Raw genomic sequence first — 17,574 nt, 5'->3', positions numbered from 1 at the left:
GCCGAATGAATGAATGAATGAATGAATGAATGAATTGCAATTCTGAAGACTGAACTTCTGTCATCAGTAAAAATCTTGTCTAAACAACACACCATACATCAAAAACATCATGGCCAGCAGGTACATTGAATCATCTAGCGGATAAAACCCAAAATGTATTGCCCAATACTTATGATTACTGACATATTAAAAATAACTCGCTATTGGCCTGTATTAATACTTTAAAATCATGTACTTATAGGCAAACACTGTTATGACCATCAATATATTAAGATGAAATACTTATCTGCCAATGTTGATATACGCTAAGCATTTAATCAGCCAATACTGATCTAACCACCAATCAACCAATGCTGATGTGAACACACATTATTTAAAATTAACTACTTATTCAATACTGACATGACAAGAGATATTTTAAAAATAACTATTTATCTGACAATACCGATATGACTGCTGATGTTTTTTGCATCATTAACTCAGACCTTAAGTACAAACAACCATTTGTTTCTCACCTGAAAGAAGAGCAAACTGCCTGTGAAGTTGTTCAATTATGTCGACAGCCAGCAATGGCCTGATCTCCTGCTGCATAATCTCATCTGAGGAAAGAGAATAAAAAAACAGAGGCATTAAAATCACTGCAACATGCAGATGAGATTTCATTCAAGATATCAATCAGATCGAAAAGTCCGTTCAGTAGCTCGACCCTTCAGAAAGCCTGTCTGCTCTGCGAGGAGTTTCCCCTGTACAGCTGCTTCCTTAGAGATGACCTTTAGCCATCAACAGAGCCTCTGGTTTGTATCCGTTCATCAGGGAAGCGCTCCTTCAAACAAGCCATTCTTTTATGCCTTCGGCTTTACAAAAGAGCACTCGAGCGCTACTATTCTCTACTGATCTGCTGAGGGTCACCCTAAATCCCAAAGAAGTCTGCAGACGAACAAAAGCGTCTCTGTACATGTCCACAAAAGACTGCATTAACATTGACTTCTCTTTATCAGACCCTGTTAAGTCTTGTGAGGAAACTTGCTTTGGGCTAAAAAACAAAACTCACATTTTGGGATGTATTTAAGATGCGCTGACGTTAGAAAGTAGCTCAATATCCTTCAACCACTATTCAACATGTTTGACAGAGAGGATGCAGTAAACCACAGAACAACTTTGCTGACAGAGATGGCCATGTTTTGAGTGTTTTTTCTTTTATTATTTTTAAGCGCACACATCCTTTTGGAGTGTGTTCTACAGGAAGAACAATGTGCGTCAAGGAGCATGTGAAAACCAGATGTTATTAGCTGGCTTTGGAGTTGCAGCCATTGACATGTACATGAATTACAATAAGAAGCCAAAAGACTTCCCAAGAGGAAAGTCACAGTGACCGGATCATACAGCACCACTCCTACCGACGGCGCAAAACAAACACTGACACAACTTTTTTTTCATACAAATTAATACAAAAAGGCAACAAAAACAACATTAGCCTGCATACATACATACATCCATGCATAAGGCAAAATGTTGATAACTATAAAAGTGCTATAAAGTAAGTAGTAAGCTATGACATTGTCTTGCTTTTTACTACAGAGACACCGTTTTCGCATGCAAGTAACATAGTAAACAATGTAAACAACAGGGCCCCATTTCAGAAAGGAGGTTAAATGAAAAGTAGGTTCAGAGTATGTCATGTAAAGGAACTCTGGGTTTTCTGTTTCAAAATGGCAGGTTTGTCAAACTCGAGAAAGCAGGGTAATTCAAGCCTGTTTCTGAAAGAGAGGTAACTTTTACCGTGGTAACTTACTCTGTGAACCTAACCTGGTCAGGAGCACGTTTTATTCTCTAAACTCTGGGTTTCTATCTGTCTCCTCCCCTTTTTTAAAGACGAAGCGGTATTTCTTAGCCTTACGTTTCCACCCACCTATTTTTATGAAACACCAAGATGCTAATAACTTTGAAAATGTGCATAAAAAAACATATGCCCATAACTGAGTAGGATAAACTTTTTATTCGATAAAAAAATGCACATAAACTACGATGGAAACACTTACCAAACAAATTCCAGTATGTGTATTAAAAAAGGTTTGTTATAAGATCATATGATGATGAAAATGTGTCTGAATGGTTTATTCTTCATGTCGAAGAATGTTTATTCTTCATGTCTCATGGCTTCAAACCCCACCACGTGTTCATTGTGTGTCGGCATTGTCCTCTGAGGCGCAAGACATTTATTAAATAAAAAAAAGATTGACGCAGCTTCTTCTACTGCAGTAAATTTTGTTTTTACTGTTGATATTTGGCGCCAGTTAATCAGGGAGTGACGATTTTGTTCTCTTTGATTCATTAGATGGAAAAACTACTTTATTCGCATATCTTTTATGCGATATTTCAGTTTTGCTCATAAATGGAAACATAGTTATTGCCTACATTTCAGTCACACAAAGAACAAAGTCATGTACGAGAATGGCTTGTCCTTTTTTAATAATTAATTAACTTAAATTCACAGACCTTCGAAAGGGACATGTTCTGTAACTAGACTATTACTGGCTTATAAAATCATAAACAACTTTTTAGTTCTGCTTACATTCAAATGTCATATCAACCTCTATCACTTGATCAATAATAAAGGCGGTCTAAATCTATTAAAAACTCAATTTTAGAAATTTTATCTTAAACTTATCAATGTGTGTAAAAGTGGGAGCCTTAAATTAAACATTTCCACTAAACATTAAACTAGTTATATGCATTCTTGTTTTGACAAATTTGTTGTAGAAACTATGCAGATGCCTATTTTATGTAATTTAATGCAGTTACATCGGAAATAACTTTAAAATTATGGACAATTCCCCACTTTTTCAAGTAAAAAGTCTATAAATGTCACACATTACATTACTTATTTTATTATAGTTAATAATTTAAATGCTTTAAATATAAATTTATGCATTAACTTGAGCAGCTATGTTTTCCCACGCTAGCTGTCTCTGTTTCGCCAATGCAGTGGTGTTGCATTTTTAAATATATGGTCATATTAGCTATAACTTTGCATGAGCACATCAAGTTCAGCTGGAGTAAGAAATGCTGATCTCTTTTTTCAGATGTTGCCATGGTGACTCGTAATATCTGAGCTCCATTGATAATGCCTTTTTATAGCTGCGGTGTGCGCGCTTAACTCTGAGTTAGTCTACTCAAAGTTGATTGACCCAACTCAGATCAGCTATTCTGAAACCGAAAACCCTTGAGTTTGTAATCTCTCGGTAAGTCAACTCAGAGTTTAAGTTTAAACTCCGACTTGGTTGAACCTACTCACTGAAACAGGCCCCAGGTCCCCGGAAGAAATGGTGACATAAATGAATAACCATCCAAAATTCAATTGTCAGTATATATATATATATATATATATATATATATATATATATATATATATATATATATATATATATATATATATATATATATATATGTATATAAACAGGGCAGAGAAAACTGCTGTTAGTTACAGGCTTAAGCACGCATGCAAATAAAACAAAAACAGGGTTCATGCAGACTCATGATCCACTGCCCTCTGTGCTCACTGGAACGGTCAAACTAAATCACAAATCCGACTCTGACCTACACAAGTCTGGAAGGAAAGGAAGTCGTGTAGAGAAAAGCAGACCACAAATTCCTTGTTCTAATTTAAAGAGATGATTTAGATGTAAAATATTTTCTCCAACAACAGCTTCATATGTGAGACAAATATTAGTAATACACAGTTATGAAAAAAGTGCTGTTCTTTCATCCTGTAACCTGCTTATGCCATTTGTTCCTCTTTTTTGTCAAAAAACAAAAAGGTGGTATATCTTCAGATATTTATATTCATTTTTAGACAACACAATATTTAGTATTATTAAATCAGAACTATATTGAATAAACCTGATGTTCATTCACAACAAATTCCAAAAACGTACTATTTCTGACCAGGGGTCCGTTCTTTGTACCTCGCTTAAATGATCTAAGATGATTTGGCAGATCCTGGATCTTTTAATCTTGGAAACTGATCTATGGCTAATCTGGTTCTTCGAAAAAATTCGTGAATCAGATTAAAATGTCTGGATGAACTGATCAGAGATCATTGCGTGTGTTGTGAAGGACAGATCTGTCGATCCTCAATCATGATCAGCAATGCAGAGATTGGCTGACGGCACAGCACTGTGATGACATCATATGATTAATATTCAATTGTCCATAATGTCACGGATTGGCCAGGCTCTTCCACCAGCATCACGCAAAGATCACCATCACCTGAGTATTAACCACACACAGCTGCACCCAATCACTTAGTCACTATATAAGCACACACCTCACTTCACTCAGTGTCCGGTCTCGTTCCTACGAAGCGGACTCTGAGTGAACACCTCCTGGTAATCACTAACACTCTATCTCAGTATATTGTACTTATCTGCTCTCTGTCTCTCCTAGTTTGTCCAGTGTTCCCGGTGTCCTGTCTGCCTTGTGTTTGTCATCAGTCTGTCTTCCCCGCAAGCCCTCTGGTGTGTGCATTCGGTCTCCCTCAGTATCAGTCATCCAGCCTGCCACCAAGGATCATCCGCACAACCGGACTCCACTCACTTCTCCTCCGTTCTCCTGATGTGCTCATGTGTTACAAATAAACATTGTTAATAATTCACTCACCTTCCTTGTCCGTCTGCTTCCCGTAACAGAAGACCGGACCTCTACAATCAACAGCATGAGCACTCACGATCCCATTCAAGAGTTGGTGGACTCATTGAAGAGAGTTTTATTACCATCTACTCCACTTCCCGAAGCACCACCAGCACCGAGCACTTCTTCACCGTCCACCCACTCATCCAGTCCCATGGCTCGACCAGCGCCCTACTCTGGCGGGGCGGAGGAGTGCAATGGATTTCTTTTGCAATGTTCTCTCATATTCACCATGCAACCTGAGTTATATCCCACAGATCGGTCCAAAATCGCATTCATCATCTCCCTTCTCTCTGGATCGGCTCTTCGGTGGGCAGAAACCATTTGGCAACAGTCTGGGCCGGTAACCAGCTCCATTCAAGCTTTCACCAAGTACTTTAAGGAGGTTTTTGGTCGCGCAGATGCAGAAGTAGCAGCTGGAGAACAGTTATACCATCTCAAACAGGGAGCCATGTCCACTCAGGATTATGCGCTCCGGTTCCGTACTCTGGCTGCTGCTAGCGGATGGAATGAGCGATCTCTCCTCACCACCTACCGGCTCGGACTGGAGCCCAGCCTCCGACTACAGCTAGCAGCCCTCGACGATACCTTGGGGTTGGAGAAATTCATCCAACTATCCCTCCGCTGTTCCGATCGTCTGAGGGTATACCAGCACGATCTTCCACCTGTTCCCCAAGCACTCCTCCGTTCGCCAGAGCCAGCAGTCCCTCCAGAACCTGAACCAATGATCGTGGAATCTGGTAGACTCACCATCACTGAGCGACAGAGGAGGCTGACCCGGGGTCTATGTATGTACTGTGGTGCCGAAGGACATGTCAGGCTGGACTGTCCCATTCGTCCAGCACGTCCCTTGGTGAGTGTATTCAGTTCCCCCATTGAAAAAATGCATCCTCTCACCACCAATGTCCAGTTAACTACCCCTTCTGTATCTGTTTCAGTCACGGCCCTCATCGACTCCGGGTCAGCTGGAAATTTCATCTCGTACGCCCTCTGTCGCCAGCTCCATCTTAACACCGAAGCCTCGACGCACGTCTACCAGATCCAACCCATAACCAACGCAATCCGTTCCCAGGCACGTATCCATCGCAAATGTGAACCTATCTATCTCCAAGTGGGATTGCTCCACAAGGAGAAGATCCAATTTCTGGTTCTGGAGGGTGCATCCATGGACATCATTCTAGGGCGCCCGTGGCTGGTGAAGCACGATCCCATCCTCTCTTGGGGCACAGGAGAAATAAAGAAATGGGGTGAAGACTGCAAAACCAGATGTTTTCCCGACCTACCTGTTCAACTTCAGAAACCACTTACCATCTATGTCACGTCTGTCGAAAGTCCAGTCAATAAACAATCCATTCAAATCCCGAAGATCTACTCCACATATGAAGACGTTTTTTGCCCCAAGAGAGCTTCCCAGCTACCTCCACATCGGCCATGGGACTGCGCCATAGACCTGCTGCCAGACGCTCCTATGCCCAAAGGTAGGATCTACCCGTTGTCCCTTCCGGAAACTAAGGCCATGGAGGAGTATATTCAGGAAGCACTGAGTCAGGGGTATATCCGCCAGTCCACGTCACCCGCTGCCTCAAGCTTTTTCTTTGTGGCCAAGAAGGATGGAGGGCTGCGTCCTTGCATCGATTACCGAGTTCTGAATCAAGGAACAATTAAGTTCCGGTATCCCCTTCCTCTCGTCCCTGCGGCCCTGGAACAACTCCGATCCGCCAAGATATTCACGAAGTTGGACCTCCGCAGCGCCTACAATCTGGTCAGAATACGTGAGGGGGACGAGTGGAAGACGGCGTTTGTGACCCCTACAGGGCACTACGAATACCTGGTCATGCCCTATGGTCTGGTCAACGCCCCCTCCGTATTCCAGAACTTCATTCACGAAGTCCTCCGGGAGTTCCTCCATATCTCCGTCATAGTCTACATTGATGACATCCTGATTTACTCCCGGAGTGAGGCCGAACACCGCCACCACGTTGCGGAGGTCCTACAAACCCTCAGAGACCATCAATTGTACCTCAAGGCTGAAAAATGCTCCTTCCACCTACCATCTGTTCAGTTCTTGGGGTACATTATTGATCAGAAAGGGGTTCGCATGGACGAGGGGAAGGTCACTGCCGTTGTCTCCTGGCCACAACCAACAACTATTAAAGAACTCCAACAATTTCTAGGGTTTGCCAATTTCTATAGACGATTCATCCACAACTACAGTCTCATTACCGCTCCGCTGACCAACCTACTCAAAAATCACCCCAAGAAACTCTCCTGGCCTCCCGAAGCCGATGCAGCCTTCCAAACCCTCAAACAATCATTCACTCAAGCTCCACTCCTGACTCACCCAAATCCTGAAATCCCGTTCGTGGTCGAGGTAGATGCCTCGACAACTGGAGTTGGAGCCATCCTGTCACAACATCAAGGTACACCAGCATTACTCCATCCATGCGCCTATTTCTCTAGGAAGCTCAGCCCGGCGGAGAGAAACTATGACATCGGAAATCGGGAGCTATTAGCTATCAAGCTTGCCCTGGAAGAATGGCGACACTGGCTGGAGGGAGCTAAACATCCTTTCCAGGTGATTACAGACCATAAGAATCTCCAGTACCTCAAAGAAGCCAAAAGACTCTGTCCTCGTCAGGCCCGATGGTCCCTGTTCTTCTCCCGATTCCAATTCTCAATATCTTACCGACCTGGGTCAAAGAACATCCGAGCGGACGCACTTTCCCGTATTTATGATCAGCCGGAAATCATGGAGACCCCAGCCAGAATCCTCCCAGAACAGATCACGGTCTGTCCCATCACCTGGTCCGCTCCTACAGTCGTCGCCACTCCCGAATCCAGGACTCCGCCGGGCTGTCCCCCCAATCGTCGCTTCATTCCTGAAAACCAACGGGTAGATCTGATCCATTCCACCCATACATCTTTGGGCACAGGACATCCTGGGACCAACAACACCCTCTCGCTGCTATCCCAACGCTTTTGGTGGCCGCACATGGCGAGGGATGTGAGGAGATACGTTCAAGGCTGTAGAGAGTGCGCTATGTCGAAGAGTCCTCGCCATCTACCTGCAGGTAAACTCCATCCCTTGCCCATCCCAAACCGCCCCTGGTCACACCTAGGAGTTGACTTCATGACAGATCTCCCATCATCTGAAGGTAATACCTGCATTTTAGTCATTGTCGATCGATTTTCCAAATTCTGCCGTCTGATTCCCTTGAAGGGTCTGCCCACAGCCCTGGAAACCGCCGAAACCCTATTCAACCATGTCTTCCGATGCTTTGGATTACCTGAGGACATAGTCTCGGACAGAGGACCCCAGTTCATCTCCAGACTATGGAAAGCCTTCTTCAGACTCCTAGGTGTGACCGTCAGCCTCTCGTCTGGCTATCATCCACAGACCAACGGCCAGACAGAGAGGAAAATCCAAGAAGTGGGGCGGTTCCTCAGAACATTCTGTCACGGTCATCAAAACTCCTGGAGCCAGTTTCTGGGCTGGGCGGAATACGCCCAGAATTCCCTGCGGCAACCTACCACCGGACTTACGCCATTCCAGTGTATTCTGGGCTTCCAACCTCCACTCTTTCCCTGGGATGGCGAACCTTCTGATGTCCCCGCAGTGGATTACTGGTTCCGGGAGAGCGAGAGGGTCTGGGACGATGCTCATCACCATCTCCAGAGGGCAGTTCGCAGAGCCAAGGAGGTCTCCGACAAGAGGAGGATCCCAGGTCCAAGCTATGCGCCGGGGCAGAAAGTTTGGCTCTCCACCAGAGACATCCGCTTGCGACTGCCCTCCCGAAAACTTAGTCCCAGATTTGTTGGTCCCTTCACCATCCTGGAGCAGGTCAACCCCGTCACGTTTAAGTTACAGTTACCACCACAATATAGGATCCACCCCACATTCCATGTTTCACTCCTCAAACCCTTTCACGACCCTCTGATCCCTTCCACAGAGCCTGGCCATGAAGAGGAACCTCCTCCCCCACTGATGTCGGAAGTCGGATCCATTTACAAGATCAAGGACCTTCTACGGTCCCGACGTCGTGGTGGTCAGCTGGAATATCTTGTCGACTGGGAGGGATACGGTCCGGAGGAGAGATCTTGGGTCCCCAGATCAGATATATTAGATCCTGCACTTATGGAAGAGTTCCACTCCAATCACCCCGAGTTTCCAGCACCTCGTGGACGTGGTAGACCACCACGGCGTCGGAGGTATAGGCCCTCAGGAGCGGGCCCTGGGGAGGGGGGTAATGTCACGGATTGGCCAGGCTCTTCCACCAGCATCACGCAAAGATCACCATCACCTGAGTATTAACCACACACAGCTGCACCCAATCACTTAGTCACTATATAAGCACACACCTCACTTCACTCAGTGTCCGGTCTCGTTCCTACGAAGCGGACTCTGAGTGAACACCTCCTGGTAATCACTAACACTCTATCTCAGTATATTGTACTTATCTGCTCTCTGTCTCTCCTAGTTTGTCCAGTGTTCCCGGTGTCCTGTCTGCCTTGTGTTTGTCATCAGTCTGTCTTCCCCGCAAGCCCTCTGGTGTGTGCATTCGGTCTCCCTCAGTATCAGTCATCCAGCCTGCCACCAAGGATCATCCGCACAACCGGACTCCACTCACTTCTCCTCCGTTCTCCTGATGTGCTCATGTGTTACAAATAAACATTGTTAATAATTCACTCACCTTCCTTGTCCGTCTGCTTCCCGTAACACATGTGAGCAAAATTACATGAAATTCATAGTAAATGGTTTGTTAAATATGATACGCAATAACTTTCCACCTTTGTTGTGAGCTGCAGGCTTTACACTTTCATCTGTCGAGAGTATTTAGCAATGAATTTAGTTTTACAGTTAGAGCGGACTTTCTTTATTATAGAAGCCATAGTAGTATTATTGTAGACGGTTTCTTAATCGGTGTGAAGAATAACTGGATGTTTACAAAAGCAATTTGATATTGGTAAAGGTGTATGCAACTTTTGTGAAGGATCAAATCACTGTCATATTAGCTGTCAAAACATGCATATGTATTATTGCTTTTAAAAAAAAATTGCATATTGTACATGTCTATTACACCAAACTGTACTTAAGCGATCTAAAAAGTTCAAATCAATAAATGTTCTCTTTGAACCACCAGGTGGCAGTCTTTGTACTTTTACAAGTTTTATTAGTTTTATTTAATAGTTTTATCAATAACTTTATATATAATAACTAGATATGTGAAATGAGCCTGCTCCATAGCAGGTTTGAGATACCAGAACTGTTGCTATGACAACAACTCTCGGATCAGTTTTGAAGAACGAAACTATCCTGGATAGTGTCAAATCGTCAATAACCAAATCCAGCTAACTGAGTAATCCACGTACGAAGAACGCACCCCAGTTGTGATTGTTTTTATTTCTTTTATCTTTTTATTTAGTTGTGACAAATTTTATTACAAATGTAGAAGCAATGCAACTAGACCTTTATAGAATAAAATATTAGCATTTTCATCAAATCCAAAAGATTCCTAGAAACTGAGCATTTTCAGGGTTTCTGCAGGTTTCACAAAGTTAAATTTAAGACTTAAGACCATTATGAATGAAACTTTAGACTCATACAGGGCTAAATGTTAAGGATTTTATTCGAATATCCCAGTTGGAAAAGATTTTCACTTTCCCTATCAAAAATGATGTATAATGATATATAATTTATTAAATTTAATAATACAATAATAATTTAATATTAAAAAGCTAGGTCAGGTCAGTATCCTCAGCAGTAAATAAATGGAGAACTTTTAAACAGATGTTACTGAAATGAAAGTAATTAAATACTATTTTTATATAAAAATGTAAAAGTTTGGGATTGTTGGTGATTGTGTGGGTGTAAATGGTCAGATTAGCTATACACAAACAAAAGAAAATTTAGACTTGTTAAAAAAGGATTTAAGACCTTCAACACAATATTTCAGTAGATTTAAGACTTTTTAGGGCCTAAAAATAATCTTAAGTGAGTTAAGACATTTTAAGACCCCGTGGATACCCTGATTGGCGGTCTTTAGTTTTTTTTTTTTTTTTCCCCATAGCTGTATATGGAAGGTTTAATCTCAGGAAAGGTGTAAACAGTTTTCTAATATCAATAATTATAAATAAATAAATAAATAAATAAATAAATAAATAAATAAATAAAATACTCCCCCTCCTTACTCTAGCACCTAATTCTTTGAGCACTAACCGTTCCTTTATATAATTACCACTTCTTGTATGTATTGCCTTTTGTATGTATTGTAAATGTAAATGTAAAAACAATATTGAGTTCAGGGGCATGGCTATCTGTTTGCCGAACAATGGAACACAAATGGGTTCCACACTAAGAAAACTGAATCCTGAGTGAAAAAAAGGAGAAAAGAAGCACTGAAGAATTTCAGAACAGCTGTTTTGGTGCATTGGCACATTTTAGAAGATTTTATGGAGCTGCATCGTCCAAATTTGTCCAGAAGCACTTCAGAGAGCAGAGGTTTGGGGGTGTGGTTATCTGTTTGTCAACCAATGAAAGAAAGACAAGAATGTTTCAAAAAAAAATAATAATAAAATTCAATGTAAAATTCCATGCCGTTTCAGCACAGTTTCAGCACAGCTGTTTTATAAAGCTGGCACATTGTGGAAAGTTTCATAGAGCTGCATCATCCGAAATGGTCCAGAAGCCCTTCTGAGAGCAGGATGAGTAACTGTTGAGTTTCTCAATATGATTTCAAGAATGCATGATGAGTTTCCTTACATAACAGTCAGCCTTATACTCCCAAAGCTTCCCAGTCTAAGATCGTATTTCATAGAGCTGATTCAGAATAGTATTAGTATTGATCACAACAACCCAAGGACAGTGCATATGATGTGAGGTGCTTTAAATACGCTGGCCTTGGTTTAATAACGGAGAAAAGCTTGACTCAGGACAATAAATCGAAAGGGAAATGAGTCTCCCACTTATGACTGCTTTCGTTTGTTTGATCATTGTCATTTGATGGAAACTAGAATAGGGTTGATATTTTTGGGTAGACACTACATGATTCCCCTCATTTTTTCCAACAACAGTACTTACAGTCTTCCTCCATGGAGAACTGTGAGAAGCGTAGCAGCTTTTGGCAAAAAGTCTCTAGTGAGCATCTGGAAGAAGTGATACAGATGAAAAGGAAGTTTTGAGTAAGATGTATTCCATGCGGCAAAGCTTTAAAAAATCATGGGGGATCACATGGTTTGGGGTCCAGCTGCACTGAACATGAACAGCCTGAGAGAACAACTATGTTTATGTACCAAGTAGACACATTTCCCAAAACATTAGTGTGCTCAGGCATTGTATAGCCTTTCTGCGCCTTTCCTTCCCATTGTGCACCAGTTTAAAAAACTTCAATAATCAATGGAGAACTGAATATTGTTGGCTAGCATGGTCACATAAAAAGCAGAAGGGATGTGCGATATGGACTCTATATGGAATTATATCACGATTTGTTCTGCTATTTATTGTGATAAAGATATTAATGACGATAATTTATATGTATCCACAAAGAGACACAAAAAATTCTGTATCATTAGAAAATTTTTATTACTTTTCATATTTTATTATAAAAACTAGCTCCTGGATGAGCTCAACTATAATAAATCACGATGACGTAGTAGCTGAAGGCAGATTCACCCTGCTTTGACTGAACTCTTAAAATTTCTAGTTTACTTGATCCTTAGGATCTGAGTGATCTGTTTGTATTCAATGAGCATATCTGTAATGTATTGAGGTCCTAGGCCATTTAGTGATTTATAGACAAGTAATAATACTTTAAAATCTATTCTGGATGTAACTGGGAGCCAGTGTAAAGATGGCAGGACAGGTGTAATGGACTCTGATTTTCTGGTTCTGGTCAGAATCCGGGCAGCAGCGTTCTGGATAAGCTAACACTGTCTGGCTGTCATTTTGGGAAGACCGATGAGTCCATTACAGTAATCCACCCTGCTGGTGATAAAAGCATGAACAAGTTCTCATTGGAAACAAAGCATTTAATTCTTTAAAATAGCTAATCAAGCTTTTCAGGATCATATAAAATACACAAACATATGTGCTTAAAAATAAACTTTGAAGGTAGGTGGCCAGAATTTGAGATATTAGCTCTCAATTTAGGAGTGAAAAGTGGATAAAGATGATACAAAATAAATCAATGGATCAAACATGAAGATAAACAAACGCTTACAGCAATTAATGGATTAATTCTGTTTATAACCCTAAATATAGTTATAATGCAATGCTAACTGACTTAGCCTTTATCCCTGTATTGAATACTATAAAACAATACATTTTATAGGTAAGTGATAACCTTTTACAAGTGTGTATTAGTTAATGTTCATGCAATTATAACATGAATTAACAATGCACACGTGAATAACATGCTGGCTTGACTTTAACTTGTATGTTATTCATGCTTGTTTACAATTTATTAACAAGATTTATCATGAACAAGGCATGTGTTAATGGAATTAGGAACCTTTTTGTAAATTGTGCACTACTTCAACATTATCTAAAGTGTTATTAACATTTTCTTTTCATTATTTGTTCAAGCTAACTAACACTAACTTATGTGTTACATAATGTATAGATTAAAACATTCAAATATTTTTAGTTAAAGGGGTGGTCCACTAAGATATCATATTTTAAATTTTAGTTGATGTATAATGTAGCTGTGTGAACATAAACAACACTGGATTTTACAGAGTTAGCTTAGCAAAGCCTACAGCGAACGAAGTTTGGGGATTACAAAAAATACATCCGGGCTAGTGAGATGCTTTAAGTTTCACCACACATGCATTCACCACATGCATATACCCCTCGTAGCGAAGGGGCGTGGCTCTGCTATAATGTTATAGCAGAGAAAGCTAAGAAGTAGCCCAAATGCTGCTATTGCCACAGCTTCCTCTGTTTCTGTATTTGGGCTTCCAGATGACACGACACAAAGAGAGAAGTGCTTACAGTTTAATTTTAATTATGTTCCAGAGAATTATAATAAAGATATAGTTAGCATTTGACAAAGGACAGGCAGAATCTCTCCCAGTTCAGTGCTGAATTCGGCTAAAAACTCCTCAAACAAGGAGCAGCTCCAATCATATTAGGACTGTGAGCCACAAACTGTAAGTATTTTAAATTGTTAAAACTGATCTATTTCATGCACAGGGTCAAGTGTTAACGGTATATTGCAGCAAGGATGTAAACAAGGATGTAAACAACAGGAAGTGCTGTTTGGCACCATTGACAATTTAGCTACAAATTCATATTTATCAGTCAAACCCCTGTAAACACCCTAAATCTTCAACAGCGTTGCAATGTCTCTCTTTGCAGCCGCTTTCCCTGCGTTCTACATCTCAAATAACGAACTCACAAAAAGATTTGGGAACGTTTCATATTATTAACACATGCTTAAAACCGAATATATAGACACTTGTCTGATTTTATTTAGCGTGAGGTTCAGCTATGTCCTCTGTTTTATTTTCTGTCTGATTCAGGCTCAAACTGATACGGCTAACAGCTACACTGACTGACAGTATTTACACAACGCAAAAGCTTGTGCTTGTAGGCGTGATGCTTTTCCTGGTGACGTGGAGCCGACCTGTGAATCACAGCACATTATGTTAGCTGATCAATCAGAGCCTCGTGAGGGCGGGTCTTTCAGAGGAACTAGGAAATTTGAGGGTCATTTTCATGTTAGCTGAGTAGCTGTATATAATCAAAGTAAGATATATGAAAAAATAACGTGATGTTTTTACAAATGAAGATGGAGCACACATTGCTTTGCATCTTATAAACACAACAAAGTCTTAATAATACACTCTGGACCACCCCTTTAATTAACATTAACAAAGATAAAGTAATCCTAAACAGATGTGTTGTTCACTATTTATTCATGTTAAATAATGCATTGAACTAATACACCCTTATTGTAATGTGTTACCAAAAAGGTGTCATTTCAAACACTCGACTGATGTTATGAAGTGAATTTAGTACTTCTAATAAAAAGTAATTGCACAGACAATCATTATAGAATTTCTGTTATATTGCAAACAATAAAATATTGGTCATCCATAGAGCGCACCAACATTTATGTAAAGTCTTTGTTTCTGCTGTCTGTAAGACGTATTATCTCAGTTGTCCAGGTCTATATTTAATGGGCCACTAGGTCCTGTTAACCCAATCCGAGTATCTGGTTACCAATGGATGACGAATGGGCCTTCGTCCAATCTGTCTGGGTAATTACAAAGCTCATTAATCACTCATCCCATAAGAAGGAGTTTAACGGTCAGATGATCAAGTGTCAATCACCTGTGCTGTCCCAGCCAGACAATGGCCTCTTCTGTTCCAGCATCACCCATGGGTCAGAATGTCAGAATCAATAAGTTAAACTCATTTACAGTCAGCAATTGCTAAACACACTAACTCACACATCGAGCTCAACACTGATTGCATTCACATGCCGTGAGGAGTTCATGCAGTGGGGAACACTGCGACCAAAATTAGAACACAATGAGGGCCACGAAAGGACTGAATAAGCCTCAGGGTGGAGATCTGAACATATACTGTACTTCTATCAGTATACAAAAGACTGCACAGCAGAAATGTGGAACAAAGAGAACACTAGAGCCAATAAGAGCTGATTGTTCTATGACAGGTCAACAATATGCAGCTTTATGTTTGTAAAAGTATATTCATCTGTCTTGCTTTGACAGTAAGTCTGGTATACATATTTTTATTAAAAAAAAAAATAATAATAAAATTATGTCCTATCAGTGTTGATTTTGACAGCAAATTCTGATTTAAAATTCTATTATAGTTTTAGTCAGATTTTAGTCTTCTGAATCATTTTAGTTTTAGTCTAGTTTTAGTCGACTAAAAGATTTTAGCTGACTAAATCTACTTGATAAAATAAATTAAAAAAAATAAAATAAAATATATTTGGTTTAATTAAATTTTAAGTTTAAGTGTAATTTAATTAAATATTATTTACATTTATTTATACAAAATATTTTAGCTTAAAATTAAATAAAACAGTCTTAAGTCTTAAACAGTCTTATACCTATAGTGTCTACTGTGGACCAGTTACTTTTCAAATGTGTGCGTGTGTGTGTGCGCGCGCGCGTGTGTGTGTGTGCACATGACATGCATGCAAGTTTAATTCTGATTGGATATTTTCAGAAAAATGCCCGTCAATCACATTCTCGTCTCGTTTTTATAAGTCAACGAAAATATCAGTATATTTTTATTATAGTTGTCATCATTTTCACTTAATTTTTATTGGTAGAAACTTGTTTTTCACGAATATTGTGACGAAAATTTTTCATCAACGAAATTAACACTGGTCCTGTAAGAGACGTGAGAGAATAGTGATGTCCTGTGAGAGACTACTCTATTAAAAATGTCAGTGATTTCAATAGTAAAAATAAAAAGTGTAAAATGCTATGGTAAAAGTCTATAACCGGTTTAATAATATCTTTCCTTAATATATACAGTAAAAAAAAAAAAATTCACTTTCCCAGAATTGCCTTCAGGACACTTCATGCTTTTTTGATGGCTTTACTGCGTTTCATTTTAGTGTTTTCCTTTTTCTCTTGAGTTGTGTACATCAGAGTTTTATGTTACATCTAATGTTACAAATACTGTTTGTTGCATTGCTTTAATTTATGTGTGTTACCATGATGGTAGAGGTGTGAACCTGTACTGATCTCACGGTTAGGTTCGGTTACGATTATCATGCCATCAATTAGGTTCAATTCGATATCTCGGTGCATCACGGTGCATTGACGATGCTTTCAGTACACAGTGTTATATTTGGGGGGGGGGCTATGACAAGCTGTCTGTGCACACAGACAAACAGCATCACGCTGTAGGGCTGCTCGATTATGGGAAAAATCATAATTACGATTATTTTGGTCATAATTGTAATCACGATTATTCAAAACGATTATCAGTTGAAGTCAAAATTACTCGCCCTCCTGTGAATTTTTTTATATATAAATATTTCCCAAATGATGTTTAACAGAGGAATTTTTTACAGTATTTTCTATAATATTATTTCTTCTGGAGAAAGGTTTATTTGTTTTATTTCGGCTAGAATAAAAGAAGGTTTAAATATTTTGAAACCTATTTTAATAACAATAATATTAGCCCCTTTAAGCAATATATATTTTCGATTGTCTGCAGAAGAAATTACTGTTATACAATTACTTGCCTAATTGAACTAATTAAGCCTTTGAATGTCACTTTAAGCTGAATACTAGTATCTTGAAAAATATCTAGTAAAATATAATGTACTGTCATCATAACAAAGATAAAAGAAATCAGTTATTATAAATGAGTTATTAAATATGTTATGTTTAATCTGTGCTTTAAGCATCTTTACTGTAAGAAAAAAAACTTTAGCTATAAAAGTCCTTCAGTCAAGAGCAGTGAGGGATTTTCTCCTTTTGTTGTTTGATTAATAACAAAAACAGCCGGCAGCAGGATTATTGCGTGCTGTCACTTTAAGAATAGTGCGGCTGTGGTATGGTTTCTCTTTCACATGTCTTTTGATTCTCAACTTGTTTGTTTATTACACAACTGAGGGTTAATATGAATAATCACTAAACACAGCGCTCTGACACAAATGTGCATGTATTTGACCATTAAAGCGCGCTCAATAAGATGGCGTTAGATGTGTGTGCTATGCTCATCTACGAGCCTGTTCAAGGCAGAGCACGGCGCGCACACACACAGAGCATGTGCTCTTTCGCACTTTTAAAAATATGAATGATTCGAACGTACATCAATGAATGATGCGCATCCCTTGCTGCAGAAGTTACATTACAGTACATGCTTTTAGGCATTTTCATGTGGAACTG

General features: G+C 39.8%; 1 protein-coding gene across 1 annotated transcript in view; it reads right to left on the bottom strand.

Moving 5' to 3' along the window:
- mcf2l2 (MCF.2 cell line derived transforming sequence-like 2) overlaps positions 1-17,574 on the bottom strand; it is a 230,484-nt gene that overhangs the window by 167,648 nt on the left and 45,262 nt on the right. The window contains 1 exon segment of the mRNA XM_056468129.1: positions 516-599. Coding sequence (XP_056324104.1) covers positions 516-599 — 84 coding nt within the window.

Source organism: Danio aesculapii, chromosome 11 (assembly GCF_903798145.1).
Source record: "Danio aesculapii chromosome 11, fDanAes4.1, whole genome shotgun sequence".
NCBI classification, from domain to species: Eukaryota; Metazoa; Chordata; class Actinopteri; order Cypriniformes; family Danionidae; genus Danio; species Danio aesculapii.
The sequence above is the reverse complement of the archived record's forward strand: the minus strand, read 5'-3'. Positions and strand labels throughout refer to the sequence as shown.